The sequence below is a fragment of the Augochlora pura genome, chromosome 3 (genome assembly GCF_028453695.1).
Source record: "Augochlora pura isolate Apur16 chromosome 3, APUR_v2.2.1, whole genome shotgun sequence".
Taxonomy (NCBI): Eukaryota; Metazoa; Arthropoda; class Insecta; order Hymenoptera; family Halictidae; genus Augochlora; species Augochlora pura.
Genome location: NC_135774.1, coordinates 2,664,391 through 2,678,284, shown reverse-complemented (window position 1 = coordinate 2,678,284; position 13,894 = coordinate 2,664,391). Strand labels below are relative to the sequence as shown.

The 13,894-nt window shown below is 39.5% G+C and overlaps 3 protein-coding genes across 8 annotated transcripts; 2 read left to right on the top strand and 1 right to left on the bottom strand.

Annotated features, from left to right (window-relative positions):
- Nucleotides 1-219: 219 nt before the first annotated feature.
- Nucleotides 220-6,466, top strand: Dd (CTD nuclear envelope phosphatase 1-like protein dullard). Of its 4 annotated transcripts, none has more exons than XM_078196731.1 (6): nt 220-237; nt 1,078-1,389; nt 1,732-1,798; nt 1,884-2,085; nt 2,195-2,412; nt 3,954-6,466. In XM_078196731.1, exons 2-6 carry the CDS (start codon nt 1,291-1,293, stop codon nt 4,097-4,099), a joined length of 732 nt encoding a protein of 243 aa, XP_078052857.1. In that variant the 5' UTR covers nt 220-237; nt 1,078-1,290; the 3' UTR covers nt 4,100-6,466. The 4 variants fall into 4 exon arrangements, 3 of the variants coding, with proteins under 3 accessions (XP_078052857.1, XP_078052858.1, XP_078052859.1); XM_078196732.1 differs by lacking the exon at nt 220-237 and adding an exon at nt 323-339; XR_013495389.1 differs by lacking the exon at nt 220-237 and adding an exon at nt 3,069-3,201 and having other exon boundaries at nt 706-1,389; nt 3,954-4,092.
- Nucleotides 6,467-6,594: 128 nt separating this feature from the next.
- On the bottom strand, nt 6,595-8,609 carry Pex14 (peroxisomal biogenesis factor 14). Its single transcript, XM_078196730.1, has 4 exons — nt 8,470-8,609; nt 7,948-8,277; nt 7,650-7,885; nt 6,595-7,123 (listed from the first exon to the last, which is right to left on the bottom strand). Exons 1-4 carry the CDS (start codon nt 8,524-8,526, stop codon nt 6,955-6,957), a joined length of 792 nt encoding a protein of 263 aa, XP_078052856.1. The 5' UTR covers nt 8,527-8,609; the 3' UTR covers nt 6,595-6,954.
- Nucleotides 8,610-8,631: 22 nt separating this feature from the next.
- Ap-2mu (adaptor protein complex 2, mu subunit) lies at nt 8,632-12,439 on the top strand. Of its 3 annotated transcripts, none has more exons than XM_078196729.1 (5): nt 8,632-8,714; nt 10,113-10,493; nt 10,567-10,817; nt 10,895-11,151; nt 11,232-12,439. In XM_078196729.1, exons 2-5 carry the CDS (start codon nt 10,154-10,156, stop codon nt 11,710-11,712), a joined length of 1,329 nt encoding a protein of 442 aa, XP_078052855.1. In that variant the 5' UTR covers nt 8,632-8,714; nt 10,113-10,153; the 3' UTR covers nt 11,713-12,439. The 3 variants fall into 3 exon arrangements, with proteins under 3 accessions (XP_078052855.1, XP_078052853.1, XP_078052854.1); XM_078196727.1 differs by lacking the exon at nt 8,632-8,714 and adding an exon at nt 9,201-9,309; XM_078196728.1 differs by lacking the exon at nt 8,632-8,714 and adding an exon at nt 9,410-9,611.
- Nucleotides 12,440-13,894: the final 1,455 nt, after the last annotated feature.

The following is a 13,894-nucleotide window of genomic DNA, read 5'->3' as shown; positions in this document are numbered from 1 at the left end:
GCACGGAATGGCCGACAGTGTGAAAAAGGAGAGTTCCCCCAGACTCTGCGAACCAATCGGATCGGTCGGAATTTTTTGAAAATTCAAGCCAACAATACGGCAAACAATATACAGGCGACGTCCGTATATCATTAAATGCATATAAACGCCCGTTTACAGCCCCGGAGAAAGTTATTTTTACTTTTCCGCCTTTACGGTAAGTCTGCTCTGATACGAACGGGTCTAGCTATGCGGCAGGTGAACGTTAACGCTTTCTTTTTTTCCTCCCTTCTGGTTAACATTGCTAGCAGCAGCAGTCCCTCGCGCCGAGGTTGCTCGATCATTCGTGCGGAAGCTCTGGTGATTTTTTGGTGATATCCCGCGTGTTGCTTGCTCGGGGACGGCATTACGCGAGGATTAGCTGATCCGCCATCTTCGTTGCGATGAATCAACCGCGTGGTTTGGTTTCACAACGCAACAGACGGATCTTAACGCTTCAGAAGCTAATCTAATGCAGCTTTCGATGTGTTTTATCGCTGCGAGGGGAATGAGAACTGCGTTTCACAGCGATATCTGGCTCGATGACTGTTTACTGGACGCATTAACGCTCGGTGCGCAGCACCCGCGGTCGCTTACCGGCAATTTTTCTAGCACGGCTCGCCATAGTTAGCGCGCGGATTGCGGGGAAAGCTCGGGAAAACGTTTTTCCAAGGTCCAGCACCGCGTCTGCTCGGTCTCGGTCCGGCGTAGTGTTCGCAGGCCGGTCTCATCTGGGACCGATTATGCAACCGTCTGCCGATGTAGTCCGTCGACGTGCACCGAAATTTTTCCACGTGCTGCGTGCGCCCTCGGGAAATTCGAACCGCGTGAATTCCGCACGCGTGCGAAACAGAATTTTCCAAAGACGATGCGCGCCAGCGTAGCGCATGGAAAAATTGGGTCGATGTGCGAAAGATGGCGGCCGCTGCGTGGTGTGCGTGAGAAAAGATCCGTGCCGTCTATTTCGCCAACAACATGACAAGATACGGGAATGCTTGTTCACACGTGCTGAGCGCTATCGTTAGCGGACGGCCCGTAATGTGCTTCTAACTTGTTCAGATTCGGTGCGACCGGTCCCGTGCGTGACGGAACCTTTTGTTTACGGGGGACAAGGGCGCTCGTTCGTGGTGACACCACGGTTTTTCTCGGGGGCCCCGTAGTGCTGTGTGTTGCAGACGGAAAACAAGAGGACCAGAAACCCCGTGGAACGCATACGAGACACTGGAGATAAAGTGTTTGCCGGACTTCGGCCCGGTGAGACGATCAGTAGAGATGCTGAAGCAATTGCAGATGGGGTTGAGAGCTTTCCTCTTGATGGCCTCCCGTGTGTGGACTTGCATCTGCTTTCTCCTTAAGAAGCAGGTTAGAGCCGTAAGTAGGTGCTTCGCGCCTCAGTCATCCCGTTTTTATTTTCGCTCCCGTTTCCGTCGCTACATATGCGCCCCATGCGACCCCCATGATCGCATCCGGCCGTCTCCCGTCGGTCGTCGCTTTCACCATTCCCGGCAAATCTTCGTCCTCTTCTGACAGTAGTGCAACCCTGGCTGCAGTCGATGTTCGTTCTTATGCTATTTGAATTATTGTTTTCCTTATCTCTACCCGTAGTTATTTCGTCTTGATTGTCGCACAATCGTTGTAGTAGTTGTTCACTGCTGTTTACATTAAGAAGTCAGAAAAATTGGTGTTTTTTTTATAGTTATTTAATTGTTTTAGATATCACAAATGCAACCTGTTAAGTACGAAATCTTCCCATTATCTCCATTATCGAGGCACAGGCTTAGTAAGTATTGTTGGATTTATGATCAATGCGGCAACACAACACTACGGCGTGTATTATTGTTTCTATATAATTAAGTGTATTCCAGGTATAGTTAGGAGGAAGGTATTAGTGTTGGATCTAGATGAAACATTAATTCACTCTCATCATGATGGAGTGGCAAGGCCGACGGTCAGGCCCGGTACACCTCCAGATTTTGTTCTCAAGGTGACGATAGACAGACATCCGGTCAGATTTTTTGTTCATAAGAGACCACACGTAGATTTCTTTTTAGACATTGTTAGTCAATGGTAAGTTGGATTTGCTTGAACTTTGTACCTAACACGTCTCCAGATAAGATCGTATCTAATCTGGAGAATTTTCTACCGGATTGTGAAAAATCATCGTACTCTCTTTCAGGTATGAATTAGTGGTCTTCACTGCCTCCATGGAAATCTATGGAGCAGCTGTCGCAGATAAGTTAGATAACAACAGAGGTATTCTAAGGCGCAGATATTATAGACAGCACTGTACACCAGAACTGGGTTCCTATACTAAAGATTTGTCTGCGATTTGTCCAGATTTAGCATCAGTCTTTATACTTGATAATAGTCCTGGAGCCTACAGAGCTTATCCACGTAAGTATATCGACCTCTCCGATTTTATTAACATTCATAAAAAAGAGTTGTGTTTCACATAAAATTTGTGTAGTCTAAACCCCGTCGCACGATACAACAATTGTGTGCAAATTTATTTGCACACACAGGTCACGTGAATCATGAAATTTCAATTAATATGCACGCTCATACCGTTGCAATTATAATTTCGACGCTTTTGTTGCATCGTGTCTCGCGCATCACGACCTGTAGTCAGAACTTGCTTACATATGCACAACCGTCAGCAGTAGAACGATCAAGCATTGAATATCTCTCATATTTATCGTTCAGACGATTCCTAAAAAAAAAACCAAAACAGAGTTCCGTTCTCTCGAATCGTACCACATCGCATTTAGTCGTCACGCGTTCTACGTAGAAAGTGCATACGCAATAACGCTAAATCATAATCTCGACGAACTCTCGAACTCTGGCTGTGTTTCTCCTCATTTTTACAACGTTCTCTGAAACACCGATACTCCGATATCGACTCTACCATTGTGCAACGTAATCTCGACGCATTCTCTTTTTTCTTCGCACGATTTCGTTTCCTACAAGAATCTTTTGCGATAGTTCGGCTAAAACAAGCACTGAGGTCCGCCGTTCAGTATAATCTGATCGAAAACCGTATCTATTTGCAGCTATCAGCGTTGATGTTCTGTAAGCAAGCACTGAATACAGGCCTATGGATCATGTAAAATACGATCAATTGCCAATGCTACTCCGCTTGAGTATACACTGGACAGTGTACGCCGAACACGGCGAATAATTTCAGCTTAGTATATTTTTTTTAATCGAATTGTCCCTGTGTATCAGGTACCAATCTGTAGACTAGATTCTAATTTTTTCACGCTCTGAGCATCCAAGAAAAGTAGTATCGTCGTCACGTCTTTCTACACTCGTCTACATTTTTCCGTAGATCGCATTCGATTGGCCAACAAATTCTCTCAGCCAATCGAAATGAAACTTCAGTATGCAATAAAAAAGATGAGAAGATTTTTTGGCCAAACAGTGTAAGCAAATAAGTAGCATAGAAGCCGCACTTCTTGGATGTTATGCTAGCTGTACTTTCGCGTAATTTCCAAGCTGATTAGGCTAAATAGAATCACCTAAATGTTCGCATTTTTATAATCTACAATTATTTGAAAATTTTCCGAATTTCACAGTTGCATCTTAACATTAGGACGACCGTTATAGGTAGTCAGAATATTTTTAAGAGACGATACAAACGCTTTCAATAATTCTAGTGTTAATTCAGCAGAGAAAGCCCCTGTAATGCAAGTAATTTAATTAACGAGACCAAATACAGGTGTAGAACCTACAGATCCTACTGGAATTCGGTTTTGTACGACAGAAATGAATTTTCTATTCTCGAGAAAGAATTGTATTTTTGGCTTTAGGTGATTCGTTTAGTTGACACTCAGCGCGTTCGTTTTTCAAGATGAGCGCGTTAGATCGATAACTATGAGGCGTCGCGGTGTTTTAATAGTTCGCCAAGCTGAGCTGGTTTGTTTTTGTTTCAACAGATAACGCGATACCAATCAAATCGTGGTTTAGCGACGCGGGAGACACGGCTCTGTTGAGCTTGCTTCCGGTTTTGGATGCACTTCGTTTCACACAAGACGTGCGGTCCGTTCTTTCGAGGAATTTACATTTACATCATACTTGGTAGCACGGTCCTGATCGATCGGTGCGTTAGATTCATTAGAGACCGAGCTACGACGAGGAGAAAACAATTTAGCGTGTTTAATCTAGGATTATTATTGTTACGGATAATAGACGTTAGGATGCTGCCTGAATGATGAGAACGATGATCCCTTTACCCTGTCCTCATTTTCTACGCTCGTTAAACGACAGAAACAAGAAAAAAAGAACCGTAGCGAGTAAGATTTAAGAAAAACGATGAAGACGAACAAGGGGCGATTACGTAAAAGGGAGTGGGACCTTCAACCGAACTATTTATGTCAGCACAAACCATCCTGATATATTTCGCGTTATGTTCTTGTGTGCGCAACAACGATACGTGTGCACATGTAGGCCCTATGTGCGTGCACGTATACAGGGAGACACACACGTAACACACATACACACAACAAACACAATTGTTTCGCGGGAATGATGTATTTGCCAAAGATCGAGTTCTTGAACTAATGTAGACTCGTATGTTTCACTCTAAATACTTTTGTTCTATTGTAAAGATATTCTACCGAACGTTCGACCCTGTTGCGTTCCGGGGTCGTTCCCCACCCGACATCGCGTCGTTCGTTTCTTTATCACGTTCGTCGCTGCGTCACCCATATTTGGGTGACATTAATTTCTGATCAATTTTGAAAATTTATTTTTATTGCAATATATTCGGGCAAAATGAATTCGACTATGATTTTTCGAATGCGAAAGAGTTCTAATGTCATCCCCTATGATAAATGTGAACTTTTTAGTTTTATTTTAATTAATTAAATTGCTTTAATTATGTGGGGATTTTAGTGTCTAATTGTCGGCGACGAACGTGTTGATTCACTATTAGAGAATCGTTCCTTTTCGACCTAGTCACATCTATTATTCTTTTTTTTTATTTTGTTTCTTTGAGGATGGTATTAGAAAAAGCGTGAAATTCTTTTTTTCGTTTAAAAACAAAAAGTAGTGGTACTGAGGATCGCGGCAGGGTCGAGTGCTATTTTGCCACACACGAGATGGGGAGGAAGCAAAAAAAGTGTTATATTTTTTAAACGAATTATTTCTGTTATATATGAATAATATTATTGAATCTAGAAGGTAGCGTAAATGGAAACAATGATGAAGTACTAAGTCACACTTCGGAACGGACTCCGCCGCGACTCACTGTATCAGTGAGGCGGCTATCCTGATTACTTAACTAATAAAGAAAAAGGAAGTATTAAAAAATCTAACGAAGAGGCGATTTAATTTCATCAAATTTTTTTTTAAAGAAGATTAGAATTATTTGAAATGCTGTGTAACGATGTTAATGCGTCGGTGAAAGAGAGAGAGAGAGAAATTGAATGTCGAAGAGTGAAAATGAGAGAAAGAGAGAGAATGAAAGGAAAGAAAAAAAAATGCGAGAAAACAGAAATAAAAAATAGACAAATAAAATAACAGCGAAAGGGTGTTGCAATCGGTTTGTACGACTGTATACTTCGTTCGCTTGTTTAATCACTCAAAAAGTACTATTGAACATTATATATAGTTTGTACATACTACGACGAGGAACGCATTTGCTGCAGAATGATTGGACCGAGTGAATGAACAATGTATAATTAAGCCATTAAACGACTAACTTCGCAAAATATTTATACGTGCATATTATACACGTGCGTGTATATGTGTATATATAAATATCGGTTTTACGTCGATCATAAACGAGAAAAACTTTTCATTGAAGAGACAAAGAGAGCTAGGGAGAGAACACACACCCATGTGCACAATAATGATTCAGCCGGCAAGAAAACGATGATTTGTTCTCGAATAAACAACTGTATGTACCTTGAGAACGTTTGTTTATTTATTGACGTGCGTCGAAACGAGTTGCTCACGCGGATCTCCGATTACCGAACGTAATTGATCCCAAAGTACGATTAGCCATGGGTAAATAATTATATATAGGATATATAGAGAGAAAGAGAGCGCGAGATAGAGTGCAGGATCACGCAACACCACACTTAAAAAGAAACGAAAAATCTCTTGTACATAACGTCTCCGTATGTACATGTATGTATTTCTCATGCAGTTCTATGTATATCTTCGATGATTAAAATGATTTTGTTAGCTCCGAACACGCATACACACTTACACAAATACACAAAAGATTGAGAACAATCCGTTGTATAAATATTATGATCAGTGGCTTAATGTGGTTCTTTGTATTTGCGACTGTCTCCATAAATTTAAGTACCGATTAAAATGTACATATTTAGTTTGTAAAAAAAAACCATAGTACTTATTTTCTTGGTTCTCATACCTTCCCCGATGCATTATCGATCGAAAGACTAGAAAAAGTTCGCGTCGCCAGCGTGACAGCGGCGACACGAGGTCCTCGATATGGCAACAGTGAGACACGTTGTTGTTGTAAACCAAAGGGTAAACGAAAAAAAAAAACGATGTTGAATTTTTCTAGGTACTTATTAAAGAGAGATATTAAGTGATAACCAGCAGTTTAGAAGAATTATTATTATTATTGTTTAAAAAATGAACAAACGATGTATTACATGTATCCCTTTGTGTCATAAGCAGCCTTAAACATACCCATTCTAGAAACAATAAAAGCACGACTTCATTCGGAACAAATGAATGACTGAACGTTCGATTGGGTAAACTGAGAATAATTCAGCACACTCAATTCCCAATGTATATGTATATTACACATGATCACTTTCTATTGCTGTATTTCTGGTAAAATCATTTTTTTTTCTCTTTTCGTCGTTCCCCAAAGTCGGATATACTTTATAGAATATCCTATTTATCTCGAAGACTCTCGTGATGGAAGTGAATGTACGGTCATGGAATATTGTTCGATCACTCCTTGGGCGGATCCTCGCGAATCATTTCCAGAGAACTATCGGAATTATTAGTGCTACTTCCACTTCCAGAATCATCTTCCCGCTCGCTCTGTTTTTCCTGACTTGTACCGGCGGCATCTAATTGCCACGGCGGTATAGATGCCGGCGCACTCGGAAATTGTTTTCTGTTTCAAATTCAAATGCTCTGGTGAATATGACGATGCCATAAACAAAATGAAATTTCGTATTTTTTTTTTCACACTTCTACTACGAAAAATGACTCGATTTGTCGCGAAATAAAATCCTGATTGTCGATGTTAGTACAACGGTGTTGCAAGTAGTATGTGTATCTGTGTTCTTTCTACAACACGACTTCATTTTGTAACCGATCCAAATTCGAACGAACATGTATATGTATATAATATATATATATAAATATATATTTTATAGCCGCTTTTTTCCAAACGAAACGGAGCGTATTACTTTTGTATTTTTAGATAAAGAATGTCCCATTAACGAGAAAGTTGTACCGATATTTGTATGTCTCTACTGCGTGGCCGTATGTGTAAATTCTCGAGACCGGATTAGCGGCGTCTAAGCAAATTTCGAACTCTTGTATAGCAATAAATGTTACCACCTAAAATTTTTGTGGTGTCTATGCGTGTGTACGTGTACAAGTGTTAAATCCTAACAGTATTTCTAGATGTATACCTTGATAAAAGTAAAGACTTAAGACTAGCTAAATCTTGTTTCAGTTCTTGTACCAGTTGTGGTACCATTGGATCGATGAACTGGTTTTGTGTCAGTTTTTGTACGTCATCCTCCACCTTGGAAATGGATTGTTTCACCTCTTTCATAGAATTCTGTATAGTCTTATCTAACTCCGAGACAGAGTCTTTTATGCTATTTTTCTTTTTCCTCCCAAATAAAAATGGCTCAATGAATTTCTGCAATTCAACACAAATGTAAGCCTTGGGTTTATCCACTGTTCTAGACATATTGGGATTACCTTGTAGAACCAGTACACACAATATATGGTAGCACCGATCAATGCAGTGGCATTAAAAAATTCTTTGATTTTATGGAACAATGTTATTTGGTACGGATGTGGTTGCATATACGGTGGGTAGAGCCTACCCGGGGGCAGCATGGGCACCACAGTATAGTCATTTGATTTGCGAATAACATTTTGTTCAGCAGTTGGACTATCTGAAGCTAATTTAAATGCAGTTCTAATTTCCTCCTCTGTCAAGCCCTTTCTCCTAAGGAACTCCTGCTTGCGTTCCGTAGGCTTATTTCCTACCTTAGGATTTTGTAAAAATTCCACTGCAGTTATGACCTTAAAAAAAAGAATTGAATAATTAACTGTAAATTTGTTAGAGCAGCTTGGCGCGGCTTATGTAACTGTGTGCCGATAAGGATTATCGGCATTATCGATGCACCACAATTTTTTTTCTTTGGACGTGATTTGGATAATCCGGTAAGAACGATATATAGAATTAGTATAACCTAATCGAAGATGAAAACTTACTAAATTCTCCCGCAAGGGAAGTTTATCGTTATTCGCATCTTGGTCAGTCGTTGCCATAATTACAATTGTCACCACGTAAATTACAATCTCATAACTTTGCAGTGGCCGATATTTCGATACAAATCACATTTTACAATACTAACATACACACAACCATCCTGTGAACGTATTGTGACGCGCAGGCGTTGATACAAAATGCTGATATACTAATCACTGTGGATGGTGAAAGATGTTTAAATACCCAGGTAATGAGATTTTGGACTTTGTATTTCGTATAAAAAAGAACTACGTCATCCGCAACAAAATGTACAAATTCTGCGGTGTTTGGAAAGCCAGCAATTCATGTTTTCGAAATGCTCATTATTTTTACCATGGAATCGAGCGGTTTCAATTTTTGCAGTTTATTGAATGTTCGCTCGGGATTTAGCGAAACTATGGAAACCGATCGACGATCTTATATACGCGTTTTCGCGATTCTTTATATTTTTATTAAATATTGATTCTCCTCATAAATGTATAACTACCGGTTTTGAAATCAATACAACAACCCTATTTGCCCTACAAATCCAGGAAGGGTGCAATTACGAACGCAACTGTCTCAAGTTCAATTTAAACTTTGATGCGGCAGAATCGTGCAGCTCACGGCATGCAATTCTATTTATTTCGGCAATTGATTATAACGGCATATATCTCTGAGACACGTAGTACAGAAAAGTGGGTGCTGCTTTCGTCATTTGATAGTTCGCACTTGTACCAGTAGGTTGGTACCGATACTGTGCCTTTCGGAGGCCGATACAAATTAGTATCGCTTATTTTTACTATCGGCAATAAGAGTCATGCGTAAGTGATCATTTACGATACTAAAAACTCCTAAATACACGCGTCCGTGTCTTAAAATTATCTGGAAAGCACGTCTGATAATGTCAGTATCTACGGTATAGGCAGCACCATTTCCGATCAATAATACTAACCGTTTACAAGACATATCAAAGAACTTCAAATGTCATTTAAGAAAAGGGGCGTTATCGTGTAGTACACGTATATTTATGTTGTGTCGTACGGGCGGCTATGAGACGAAGAAATCCTATATATTTAAAACTAAATCTCTGAACGCAACATTCTAGAAGTTCGTCCACCTCGGAGTACGTTTCATACAATTTTGTTGATTTATTGTTTGTTAATAGTTCGCTACCATGCTCTTTAAAGTCCTTCTTAAGTAAATACCAAAAAAAAGGTTATATGTTTAAAGGCCATTTAATTTTAGTAATTGATTCGGGAGGTGCAGTTTCCCTTTTTTTGTGGATATTTGTTGCTCAAACCAGTTTATAAACAGTTTACTAATTTCCTATTTTACTGTGAGTTTTCTGATTTTATTTAGAGCTTTCTCTGAGCCTAATTTGCATGAAGGATTTTCTCCAATATTTAGAGTTTGCGTGCACAAACTTTGGAACTATGTATACTAGCATTATATTAACATTTAACCATTTTATTACAAGCCCTTCATTTACAAATAATATTTTCTATAATATTTGGAGAATGGTCTGATTATCAGGATCATTGATATTGTTTAATATTTTCACTTAGAATGTGTGAAAATTTGTATTTAAACTAGTAACGAACAGCTAATGGTTCTTTTCTCACAGGTTGGTTGTAGTTAAAGCAATAAGGAGTGCCCTCTGTCAAGATGATAGGGGGGTTGTTTGTATACAATCACAAGGGTGAGGTGCTCATCTCCAGAGTCTACCGGGATGACATTGGTCGAAATGCAGTGGATGCATTTCGTGTCAATGTTATCCATGCCAGGCAACAAGTACGCTCACCGGTTACAAACATTGCAAGAACATCCTTCTTTCACATAAAACGTGCCAACATCTGGTTGGCAGCTGTTACCAAACAGAATGTTAATGCTGCTATGGTGTTCGAGTTCTTGTTGAAGATCATCGATGTTATGCAGTCCTATTTTGGCAAGATCTCTGAAGAGAACATTAAGAACAACTTTGTGCTGATTTATGAGCTGTTGGATGGTTGGTATCTCTCAATGTACAATGCGTTACTGAGACAATGATGGCAGAGAGTTAATTTGGATTTCATATGCAGAGATCTTGGACTTTGGATATCCACAGAATTGTGACACAGGAGTGCTAAAGACATTCATCACTCAGCAAGGTGTCAAGTCAGGGACGAAGGAGGAGCAAGCACAAATAACTTCTCAAGTGACTGGTCAGATTGGATGGAGAAGAGAGGGAATCAAGTACAGACGCAATGAGCTATTCTTGGATGTTCTGGAATCTGTGAATCTCCTAATGAGCCCTCAGGGCCAGGTGCTTAGCGCGCATGTTGCTGGAAAGGTTCATATCCAAACTTTCAGAGATTCCAAAGGAAGCATCAACAAATTTCATAACAATTTATGTCTCTACTTCAACAGGTTGTGATGAAATCCTATCTTTCTGGGATGCCAGAATGCAAGTTTGGAATCAATGATAAGATTGTTATGGAAGCTAAAGGTATGAAGGGTGGAAGTGGCCTGGGAGGAGGTGGAGATGATCCTGCAGGTAGCAGGTCTGGGAAACCTGTTGTTGTTATCGATGACTGCCAATTCCATCAATGCGTGAAGCTTAGTAAATTTGAGACAGAACATGCCATTAGTTTCATTCCACCCGATGGTGAATTTGAGCTGATGAGGTAAGTGTCATGGAAACAAAATTCTAACCCTTGTTCTAGGTTACCAGAAATTTCTAATCATCTTTGCTCGTGTCTTACAGATACCGTACAACTAAAGATATATCATTGCCATTCCGTGTCATTCCATTGGTACGCGAGGTGGGACGCACAAAGATGGAGGTAAAGGCGGTGCTGAAATCGAATTTCAAGCCATCTCTATTGGGTCAGAAGATAGAAGTGCGTGTGCCAACGCCTCTGAACACCGCGGGTGTGCAATTGATCTGCTTGAAAGGGAAGGCAAAGTACAAGGCGTCCGAGAACGCGATTGTGTGGAAGATCAAGCGAATGCCTGGCATGAAGGAGACCCAGCTATCCGCGGAAATCGATCTGCTGGAAACCGATACGAAGAAGAAATGGACACGACCACCGATATCCATGACATTCGAGGTACCATTCGCGCCATCCGGGTTTAAAGTACGCTACTTGAAAGTGTTCGAGTCCAAGTTGAATTATTCTGATCACGACGTTATCAAGTGGGTGAGATATATAGGCAAGAGCGGCCTGTACGAGACGCGATGTTAATGGCGTCCTATTCCAATCAATTGTAAATGAGTAATCTCAATGCATAAATATGACTTTTTTAAACAAATATTGTTTCTTTCGCGGCGCATACATCGAGCAGAACTCTGAAATACTCAGATCGAACGACTTTGAAATGGGAGATCGAGATACCAAGAGGAAAATAAAAGAAAAAAAAGAGAAAGTCCTTCTGTGCCAATATTTTCTGTCAACCGAGTTTTTTGTAAGGTATATTTTTAGCGTGTACATTCTATTTAGGAGTATTCTCTTTTTTTTGTACATTTTATTCCAGTCAAATTTTAGTAAGAATTGTTTTGTTTCTTATGGTAATTAACGAAAGATAATTTCGTAGATTGACTTAGATTTTAATCCGAAGTGTGCACGTTGTCTATGAGCAGTATATATTTAATAATTGTGTATCTCTAAGTTGATAGCATCGTTCATTCCTTTTTAAGAGATGAGAAAGAAACATGGCTACCGAACGCCTTCTTGGTATCGAAGTATATATATATATATACATAAATATATATATAATATATCGAAAGAATTGCTAGCAACGTTGAACATCCGTGGTTAATTGTAAAATGCGCTGAATAATCATTAGGTCATTGAAACCGTTTGTTGTCAGCTATGAAACCGAATAGAGAATACCTTGACTCATTGTAATGAAAGAATTCTGTCTCTCTATATGAAGATTCATATGCATAATAAAGTATATATGTAATTTAAACTGTGGATCATTTTCATAGCATCGATTAATCATCGAATTAATCAATTGGCGATGATCGGGATGCATTGACGAGATCTGTACCTCGTTGAAAACATCGAAATTGTTCAAGACTTCAGTGAGTACTGAACTGGACCTTTGTAACGGTCATTATGCTTGGACACAGGTGTCACGAGAAAATGACTGTCAGAACAATTTCTGACCATGATTAATCGAAGAATCAATATCAATAGTGTTCTTACCTTTCGTTGTATCAAGGCTGCAGCTTGTCATTCAGGTTTTCCTCACTTTTCCGGCTATTTTCTCTGCAACGTCTTGGGACCCACGAAACACAGGCACTTTGAAACTCCAACGAAGTTTTAGACGACGCAAGTCAATTGACGACACCGTGGTGGGGGCGTTTAACGGTCGATATCGATCTATGTTAATTTCCAAATTATTGGAATTATGATTTACTAATTAGTTTCTTTGTATATTAAACATAAATAAACCTTATATTTTTAGTAATCGAACCGATAATAAGCCGTCGCTCTTGATTTATATTTTAACCTGGTAGTTAATATTTAGTAGCTATCTTGTATCCGAAGTTCTGGTTCATGATGCTCAAAATTGTGCGGATTAGGTCCAGTGACGCAAGCAGTGGTTTTGTTCAGTTTTTGAAGAACAATTTAAAGAATTTGCATGCAAAATAATACAGTAATAATGCAGACTAGATTCATTTTATTTATTAATACAATATTTTACACGTTTTTTCTGTCAAATTTTTCACTCTTTCCAATGGTAACAATAATTTAGTTTAAGTCTCATGATTTTAAATATGTTGAAAGTAATTTACAGTCTATATATTATTCTGCGATAAGATAGAGTAAGTATGATGTTCCTTATACTTTACAATAAACTATAAAATGGTATATTTTCCATTTGGGCTAGTAAACTTGCATGTGCTCCCTCAGAGTTTACTGAGCAATGAAAAAGTACTTACATCAAAACAGCGTGTGCAAAGTAAATTAATAATTATTTCCATATACAAATAACTGTATGTTATATAAATATGCATAATAAGATATAAATGTTGCCAAGTTCGGAATTGTTTCCGTCTTGTGTAACAAAATAGAATAGAATCTACGTGAAAATATAAAAATTGCATTACTAGGCCCTCTATAGAGACTGGGTACCAAAAAATCGGTCTGCCCCATGGCTTTGCAGCTTCCCGGATGCCTAAATTCCAAAAAACCCTAGAATCGTCCTGGAACGGGGGTCTAGCGATAAAAAAATAAATCTTCGAAATCCCTTTCGACATCCGCGGTGCAAACAGCCGAATCCAATGGATTAAATTCCGCGATCGAACGGCTCGCGCATCGACGAGATAGGCTCAGAGTTTTGGTAGCGAGGGTCGAGGCCTGGATCCCGATGCGATCCGGTTCGGTGGTGTTCGGCGTGGCTTTCGGGCGATCTAGC